Source organism: Trachinotus anak, unplaced genomic scaffold (assembly GCF_046630095.1).
Source record: "Trachinotus anak isolate AG129_WGS33_773 ecotype Australia unplaced genomic scaffold, CSIRO_AGI_Tana_v1 ptg000014l, whole genome shotgun sequence".
In the NCBI taxonomy this organism is placed as follows: domain Eukaryota; kingdom Metazoa; phylum Chordata; class Actinopteri; order Carangiformes; family Carangidae; genus Trachinotus; species Trachinotus anak.
Window position 1 is genome coordinate 10,201,975 of NW_027273865.1, and position 9,133 is coordinate 10,211,107.

The window sequence follows — 9,133 nt, forward strand, 5'->3', positions numbered from 1 at the left end:
CAAAAGAGTTGTGTGTGTGTGTGTGTGTTTTGTCATCAAAACAAGGTGAAACATGGGCTACTAACCATTACCACTGGCTATTTAAAAGCCTTCTAGCACCACAGCTGTGGATCAACCTGGTTCGCAGGTCGTGTGTGTGGGCGGCGCAGCGGCAGCAGCTCCGTTGAAAAGCAGGTCGCAGAGGAGGCGGATGTCGCTGGTGTAGCGGTCAGGTGTCTGCTGCTGCTGCTGCTGCTGCTGTGGTTATTTGAGGAAGCGAGCTGTCGTGCTGATCTTCTTCGCTTTTATTTTGTTTCTTTGTTTCTTGGCATGATAGTTTCGAGCTTTTTTATGGCGAAAGGCTCAACAAGAGGACTTAGTTTTCCAAAGACAGTCTTTTCATTGCCTGAAACTTGACGCCGGCTGCAGTTGCCTGTCCCCCCTGGATCTGACCCCGGGCTTGATCTAAAGCTGCGCGCGGTGTTTTTGTGGATAAGACTTTGTTGATCCTCAGGGCTTAGTTATTGATCATGGTTGGTGGAGGGACTGCTGATCTGGCCCCTACAGCCACTGTCAAGATCTTTTCAGCTGGAACAGCTGGCTGTGTGGCCGACTTGATCACTTTCCCGCTGGACACAGCCAAAGTCAGACTGCAGGTGAGGATACACTCCTTATTGCCTGGCCATCAGTCTCCCAACCAAACCCCCATGGTATTTCAATTTAAACTATTAAATCACAGTTCTTGTGAATTTAATTCCTCTGCATGATGGTCTAAATAGTGTCAAAACACTTTTCTAGGATATAATTCTCTGCAAAGATACTAAATCCTTTTATTTTCATTTATTTTTTGGGCCAGAATAAACCATAAAAAAAACTCACCATGTGTAATTTATGTGTTATTGTAGAAATACCTTCTCAGGTCATAAAATTCCCCAGATTAATAGACACAAGATGCCCTTGGTGTCCTCAGTGGTATTTACAGTCCTAAGGATTTTTTATGGATGCAACACTTCCAACCCATGAAAAGGAAACAGCTAATAGGCATATAAACTTCATACATGATTTGATTGGATCATAGCAGCCCTAATTCTCCCACCAAGCAGCTGAAAAACTCATCTTAGCTCAAACGGTGTTAAGGAATTTGAGCAATGGAACAAATTTTATTGTTCATTTTATGTATACTCCAGATTCAAGGTGAATCCAGGCCCTCATTGGAGGGCCAGAAGGCGAAATACAGAGGTGTGTTTGGCACCATCTGCACCATGGTGAAAACTGAGGGCCCGAGGAGTCTGTACAGTGGACTGGTGGCAGGGCTGCAGAGACAGATGAGCTTCGCCTCAGTCCGTATCGGCCTGTACGACACCATAAAGCAGGTCTACAGCAGGGGATCAGAAAGTATGTGTCATCACACAGTCGAGCAGTGGAGCCACTGGATTGTGTTTCTGTTGCCATATTCATCTTCCATCAAAACTCCTCTTTGTTTTACAACAGCAGATGTGAAGTGTCTCATAGGATAATGTGCAAATTATTGAGCATACACTTCATTTGTATTTCTGCAACTAATGATTATTTTCATTATCAATTCATCTGCCGGTTAGTTTCTCAGTTAATTGGTTAATTGTTTGGTCTATAAAACATTTGAAAAAAAATATACATAGGCCAAATACTGTACATTTGAGAAGCTTCAACCATCGTGTTTGGATTTTTGATGAAAGCATTTACTTAAACAACAAACTGATTATCAAAATAGTTGCAGATTAATCCTGTGAGTCACTATTTTGTTAATTAAATAATTGTTGCTGCTTTAATAATTACTTATTCTGACCTGCATTTGCAAGCATAAAACAACGTCTAGACAAAATGACAGCCAGGATACCTGAGTGCATGTGTTGCAAGGCAAACTGGGTCATTACAGTATTTTGAATTCATGCCTTTAGTTGCTCCAACAACAGCCAGTTCGGTCAGTTTATACTGAGCTTATTGAAGGAGATCTACGGTTTGAGACTGTTAAAACACTGCCCCCGAATGACAGAACATGTTACCTACACTGTAGAGAAATAGGAAATCCCAAATCAAACAACTTTGTAGAGTCTATAACAGACTATTTCAGTGCACAGAAAGTCTGACATTTGTGTTAAGGCAGAAAGAGCTGCATGTTATGAGCTCATTTTGCAGATAACAACCCCAGGATGTGGTTAACAGGGCAGATTCCTCTGTCAGGGAGCAGATCTGTGTTCACTAAGGCCTTTCCTGGTTCCCGTTCATTACTAAAAAAACAATTAACTTGAACGTTTTTAGCTTGAGAGACTTCTGCTATTCCATTCTGATAACCTGGTTGTTTCCATCCTCACATACAGCACCTCTGCAGATAACAAGTGAAACCAGTCAAACCTGTTTTGAATGATAACAGTGAGAGGGTTCTGCCTGAAGCTTTTTCTTGTCTTTAGTGTCCTCTGTCCTGCTGCAGTCTTATACCGATGATGGATTTTTAAAAATTATACAAATGCTTGAAATGAAGCTTCAGTAGTGATCATAAGTAAAAGATTCCTTTTGAAAATAGACATTTCAAAAGGCTAACTCCACAGCCAGATTTCAACTTTTCTTTCTACTTCATTCATTCCTCTCATGTATCGATTGATAGAGAGATTATATAGATAGATACAAATCTAAAATATAACATGATAGATAATTTAATGAATAAAAGTGCTGTACTCTGTCTGGAAGAGAAGTGTCTAATACGAGTTGCTTGTATGACAGATGCAGGAATCGGGACTCGGCTGCTGGCAGGCTGCACCACAGGGGCGATGGCGGTGTCCTTCGCTCAGCCCACTGATGTGGTCAAAGTCAGGTTCCAGGCTCAGGCCCGCCTGCCTGAGAGCGGCTCCGTGCAGAGATACAACAGCACCATCGATGCCTACAAGACCATTGCCAGAGATGAGGGTGTTAAAGGGCTCTGGAAAGGTACATGAAAACGGAGAAATAAGGACACAAATTTGTAATTGCACTGCATAGTGAGTATTATTGTTGCAAAGTCAGTAATAATATCTAAATGGCTAGCAGCATGGGAGGCAAGGGTTGAACTCTGAAAAAAGGTGTATAGAGATTTTTGTGGCTCCAGAGGGAGCTGTGTGAAGTCTGGAGGTGTGAGCTTACCAAATCTCTGCCACCTGATTCTCATCTCATCTCTGCTGGAGGCTACATTAGCTGCTATTAGCACAGCACACCTAAACCTCACAGCGACCTAGCTGCTGTTAGAGATGCATTGTGGGTATTGTGTCAGGCTTTGATATGGAAGAAAATTCAACAGTATTCTGCTGCATCAAATTTGGATCCGCCTTTTTTTTTGACACTCAATATGATTTATGAGTGCATGTTGGTGGACTATCCATTTAAGGTTCTTCAGGGTGAATTTTATTGTTTAAAATGGTGAACTGTTCTTTCAGGTTGTCTGCCAAACATAGCTCGTAATGCCATCGTAAACTGCTCCGAGCTGGTGACCTATGACATCATCAAAGAACTCATCCTGAAACACAACCTGATGACAGGTGAGATCAGAAGATGAAAATAAGATGAAACAGAATAAAGCAGATGAAACAGTATAGAAATTACAGTGAAGTTACAGCACAGTGCAAGATATGAGAAAACAGTCCCACAGTTTACACAGTCTTCTTGTGGCCCTGGCAAAATCAAATATTTTCTTTTCCACAGACAACATGCCGTGTCACTTCACAGCAGCCTTCGCAGCAGGTTTCTGCACCACAATCGTAGCGTCTCCAGTGGATGTCGTAAAAACACGTTTCATGAACTCAGTGCCCGGGCAGTACAGCGGTGCTATGAACTGTGCCTTAACCATGCTGATTAAAGAGGGGCCCACAGCTTTCTATAAGGGGTATGTACTGCAGCATGTCGGGATCATTACTACAATATTCCTATGTTCAACAGAGAAAAAAAATTTTCATTCATCTTATATCGTTTTTGTTTTTTTGTGGTTTTTTTTTAGATTTATGCCCTCGTTTCTTCGTCTGGGTTCCTGGAACATTGTGATGTTTGTGAGCTATGAGCAGATTAAGAGAGCTGTGATAAGATACCAGCGGTCCTGTGAGTCTCATCTCTGAACCTCTTGGACACCTGTTGTGGCAAATCCAGGACTGCCTGCACAAAGCAGGGCATGCATAAGAGAGACAGTTTGGTTGTGACTACTGCTACTGGTCTGTGCCTATTCTCCCTCAGGGATAAATCTACATCTCGTGACTCCAAACAGAAACTGCAGGGGTGATTGATGTTGATGCTTTGCTAACTTGCAGACGATATTATAGATGTTTTTATTGTTGTTAATAGGCCTTTTTCAGCTCTGAATAGTTCGCCTCAGACTAAGTTTTGAATTGGGCCGAGCTCACTGGTGAACAGACAGGTCGGTCAGGTTTGTATCTTCCAGCATCTGCAGTTCTATATTTTTTCTTCTTGTTCAGTGTGTGGAATACAGTTTACAATGTGAGCACAGACATCGAAGAAAGGCTGATTAAAATGTGTAGTGTGAGCTCACACATCTTACATGATGAATAAAAAATGGCAGTGTCTGCCCAGCTTTACTGGGACACTTGAATGGATCAGAGCCATAGTTAATGTTATGAGTACCACCTGTGTTTTTCCAGCTATGACCAGTTATGAAGTCTGCTGTGAAAAAGACGTATTTACAGAGTGAAATCTATGTGGATGAGGATGCAGGGCCTCCTCCTGTCTTTCAGTGCTTTTCTTTAAGCACGGTAACTTACTGGTTTTCTAAATTGTCTTGTTGGGTTTTTGTATCTACTAATGTCTGCTTTTTTTTTTTGTTTTGTTTTGTTTTTGTTAAGTGACTAATGAATTGTTTTGGATATATTATAAAGATAAGATGAAGCTGTACAGTCTATACTGCCAAAATAATTTTAGGTTTTGCAATGAAAATTATTTTGATCCCAAAAACACCACAAATGTTTTTAATACATATTTCACAAATGAAATAAAGTATGAATGGAATAAACCAAAGATATCCATAAATGTTTTTTGTCTGTTTGAAAGAGCAGATTCAGAAACAAAGGAGGTCAAACAAACACTGACACACATATATACACAGTGAACCACACCCCGCTCTACTACTGAACGCTGTTATAGATACTCTGCTGTACAACCCCCCTTACATGAGACCTTTCAGGCAAACAGCGTGAAGATAAAACACCCCTAACTGTGAGATATGACAGAAAACCAAGTACTTTCAGGCTGGGTTTCTATAACCGTTGTGTTTAGATTAACAATACAGCACAGTACATGTGGCCACATTTTTAGACCATGGTTTAATCTCAGGAAACACTTGATGTATACACTAATTTAATGTTATATAGCTTATGAAATATATTTTACAACATAGGGTGGCTTTGTTGCTGCATTTTAATAACTGTTGTCATTAAATTGTGTGCAACCAAACTCATTAAAAAAAAAGGTCTGCACCTACCTGTGCAAAAATAACCAGATTGCCCACTGAACAATGCAGCGACGTGGAGGTGAATGAGGTGAGAAGCACAAAACAATCAGCTGACAGACAAGAAAATTGCCCAGTTTGAGTCTTGTGGAACAAAAGAGGCTGCTGACAAAGATGTAACTGAAGTCTGTGGTGTAACAGAAGCCTCTGAACATACTCCACCTTGCTAATCATCTCCTGTCGTGCCAGTGAGGTTTCTCCATGGTTGAATTGGTACGGCAAGCTTCTCTGGGCCATATGGCGCCCATGGCTGACCCTAATGAGGTGAATCGATGGGGAGGGAAAAGTCAGAGATACTGAGCAAATGATGAGTTTTACAAGATTACCCTCAGACTTTTAGCAAAAGATGTATGTGTAAATGTGTTCGTGCAAACAGGGGTAACAGTGAGTTTAAAGAGGAAAGAAAAGTGGAGTTAATTGTCCTTTGCCAACCTTGGCAGGAGTCTCTGCACACTAATGATCGGATATATCGAGTGTCGGTGAGCAGTTCAGGTTCGCTGAACCAACAGTGTTCTGCTCAGTATTTTTCCTGACTCAAGGAAGCACAAATGTTCTCACCAGAGATGATGATGTTGGTTTTCTTATACAATCAGCGGTTTACAAGCTATGTTATCTGTGTGGGCGTGTTACCACAGTGATCAGGAAGAACCAGTTCTCTCACTCTCACTCTGAGAAACAAACTAATGAACATCTAGTAAGAGGGGTTTGGTTGAGGAACTCCTTATGTACTCGGCAAAAAACAAAAGCTCAACAGTTATTGATGATACATTTAGCTGGTTCCATTTTGTCATCTTGTGTAGTATATCCTGCAGACGAGTGACCAAATGGACTTTGCAGCAGTTAGGTTTAATCATGGACCAGTTTTCTTTTTGCAGCATACGTCGGAGGGCCAACATTTTCGTTTTAACTTTTTTTTTTTTAATTTTATTTTAAGCTGTTTTTTTTTAGGATTGTAAAACTAATTTCCTATTAGTGAGCATCTTATGTAAAGACTCATGAACATGAATATACTGTAAATGCTCTGTGTTGCATAACTATACTAAATATATAATTGAGAGATTTTCTGCACACAGAATGCTACTGGTGACATATTTATTGGGATTTACAGGAGCCTTGTAGTTATGTTGTAACATCTGGGCCACAGGCCACTATTTGCCGGGCAAATAGCACTGGCATTGAAATTTATTCAGCGCTGCTGCCACAGTGTTACAGTAAATGATAAATATGTTTGTATTTTTTTCTAATGACTAATTGGTCATTTACTCAGAACCTGTCTCTGTTTGGTGTTGGAAGACTTTGGGAAATGTAGAAAATCACTAAAACCAGGCAAGTTTTAAAAAGTATCAGTATTTCCAGATTTGGTCCTAGAGTGGTTTGAACTTCAACAGTCTTTGAACTTTGTTAACCAATACTTGCATCCTGAGACTGGATTAGACCTCACTGTGGTGCCTGTTTATCCCTCCTCTGCTGCACCTTCAGTGGCTGAAGACGGACAGGTGTTGTCGGCCATCTGGGGCCTCGTCCTCGCACTGCTGGCCGAAGGGACTCATCGTAATTGAAGCAAAATGGCAAATGTGGTAGATACTGGGCAGAGTGTCCATGGTCACCAAAGGGCAGGAATGGAGGGTGGCAACAGGAGGGCAAGACCAAAACTGTGGCTAGACTGCAGATGGGGCGGCAGGGATTGTGGATCTGCTCAGGAAAGCCCAATGAAAAATCCTGAGCTTCAGAGTGAATCTCATCGAGTCTTTGTGTTGTTTTCTCTCTATGTTGAATGATTTCCTGGAGTTTCTTCACCAGGATCAACCTGATGTGGTGGAGTTTTCTCGAGCTGAGAAAAGATTCCAAGAAATCCGGCAGCGGCGTTTTCCCCTCTGCAAACCTCTGAAACAGCAGCTGTCAGGATAAATATTTCATTATTTCCAGAAGCTAAATTAGACCTCTCCTTTGCTGACATCTGTTTTCTTAAGTGGGAAAAAAACTAGGTTTTTTTTTTTTTACTTATTTTATCTCTTATCTTTTATCTACTGTGTATTGAGAGCAACTACTATAAGGTAATTGAATATAATGATGTATTGTAACACTATTAAGTTAAGAAAGCACACACCAATATGCTAACTATAGACATTAAAAAAATGCATCCCTACCTCACACTCCTCCTCTGCACGATTTATCATTTTCAGGAGACACGACTGTGCATAATGAACACTGTATTTTTCAGCTACAAATGGGGAGAAAAAACATTTTTCAGCATTTTTTAACTAAATAAAATGACGATGTCAATGCAAATTAAAGACAGCCAGGGTAAAATGCATTAGAATATATTTCAATACTCACCAAGTTGTTCTTGTTTGGCCTGAATGAGGTTTCTAAGTTTCTCCATTTCCTTGTACTTCATTGCAAGCAGCAACCTAGCATCTCTAAATTTCGGTTTTTGGGAAAGACTGACTTTGGCCAATTTTTGATTTGAAATCAGTATCTTCTCTGCAGCCCTCTGCAGGCCCTGAAACTGGAAATGACCACACATAGTTTAACAGAAATTTTCGAATTGTTAGCATGCTAAAATGTTAAAAGCATCTTTCAGTTGCAGCTGTAGCAGGAGACAACATGAAAGCAAATCTGTGTCAGAATGCTTATACACCTGTGAATCGCTGCCCATGTTTCATTTGTTGAGCAGTTGAAATAAATTCTGAATGAAGTGAAACCAAATCACAGTTAATTCTGATTACCAGTCTAGCTATGGACTACACCGGATTTACATTATGGTGACTTCTACAATGGGAAGGAAGTTGATGTTTTTACATTCATTATGACTTAATTTTAAAATATTTGTCATACATATTACATACTGTATAATGTCAATTAATTGTTTTTAAGCATTTTGAAAATGCGGCATAAACTACAAAAACCTCCTATAAAACAGTCTGTCAATCTGTCAATGTAATAAATTCTTTTAGAAAATGTAAATTTCCTCTAAATTTTTTGCAATAAAAAATGCTAAATTTGTTATAATTTAAGCCAAACCCTGCAGAGTGAGTGAAATGTGTTTTTGTGTTGAAGAGTTAAACACATGGGACCCATACAGTTTTTCTACTCATCAATCTCAGTGGACACCCTTTTAAAACATGAACAATTACATGAAGTAATGGTACATAGGTACCAATCTGTACCTGTTTTTACATATATCGTAACATTATTTTAACATATTGTCACATACAGAATATTTACACATACATTTACACAAGTAATATCAAATCATGTTTTACACATATGCCTATATATTATGCTATATTTCCATTTGCTTCCTAGAAAGAATAAGAGGTAATATAATCTCCATGTATACAACTTAATATTATCTAATTTAAAAAATGGAGCCTTTTGTGGTCAGATACTCACCCTCTCACTACATTTGATGAGGTGATTTAATTTGTCTTCATCTTCCAGCAGTTCGCGCAGTTCTCTGGTCCTAAAAACTCCAAACTGAAAAAACTGCTCCAACAGAGACATGGTGACTGTCGTAACTGGGTGCTCTGAGCTTCTTGAAAGTTTGGTACCTGATGCATCCTGCTGGGGTGCAAAGTGAGCTGTTGATGCTGCATTCAGTGACTGTCGGAAAACTCACTTTACTCTCATAGAGAG

The 9,133-nt window shown here is 39.9% G+C and overlaps 2 protein-coding genes across 2 annotated transcripts; one reads left to right on the plus strand and one right to left on the minus strand.

Moving 5' to 3' along the window:
• The first annotated feature begins 43 nt into the window (after positions 1 to 43).
• On the plus strand, positions 44 to 5,004 carry LOC139631815 (dicarboxylate carrier UCP2-like). Its single transcript, XM_071496398.1, has 6 exons — positions 44 to 635; positions 1,167 to 1,374; positions 2,737 to 2,940; positions 3,423 to 3,524; positions 3,688 to 3,868; positions 3,980 to 5,004. The coding sequence occupies exons 1-6, from the start codon at positions 510 to 512 to the stop codon at positions 4,092 to 4,094; spliced, it is 936 nt and encodes a 311-aa protein (XP_071352499.1). The 5' UTR covers positions 44 to 509; the 3' UTR covers positions 4,095 to 5,004.
• A 1,236-nt stretch (positions 5,005 to 6,240) lies between these two features.
• On the minus strand, positions 6,241 to 9,021 carry LOC139631816 (vacuolar protein sorting-associated protein 37D-like). Its single transcript, XM_071496399.1, has 4 exons — positions 8,891 to 9,021; positions 7,832 to 8,003; positions 7,642 to 7,715; positions 6,241 to 7,390 (listed from the first exon to the last, which is right to left on the minus strand). The coding sequence occupies exons 1-4, from the start codon at positions 8,999 to 9,001 to the stop codon at positions 6,932 to 6,934; spliced, it is 816 nt and encodes a 271-aa protein (XP_071352500.1). The 5' UTR covers positions 9,002 to 9,021; the 3' UTR covers positions 6,241 to 6,931.
• Positions 9,022 to 9,133: the final 112 nt, after the last annotated feature.

Coding starts and splice junctions, on each gene's coding strand:
- LOC139631816 (XM_071496399.1), bottom strand. CDS start 9,001: ATGTCTCTGTTGGAGCAGTTTTTTCAGTTTGGAGTTTTTAGGACCAGA. Junction 8,004..8,890: donor TCATCAAATGTAGTGAGAGG/GTGAGTATCTGA, acceptor GGTCATTTCCAG/TTTCAGGGCCTGCAGAGGGC. Junction 7,391..7,641: donor GTGCAGAGGAGGAGTGTGAG/GTAGGGATGCAT, acceptor TTATCCTGACAG/CTGCTGTTTCAGAGGTTTGC.
- LOC139631815 (XM_071496398.1), top strand. CDS start 510: ATGGTTGGTGGAGGGACTGCTGATCTGGCCCCTACAGCCACTGTCAAG. Junction 636..1,166: donor CAGCCAAAGTCAGACTGCAG/GTGAGGATACAC, acceptor TGTATACTCCAG/ATTCAAGGTGAATCCAGGCC. Junction 2,941..3,422: donor TGTTAAAGGGCTCTGGAAAG/GTACATGAAAAC, acceptor CTGTTCTTTCAG/GTTGTCTGCCAAACATAGCT.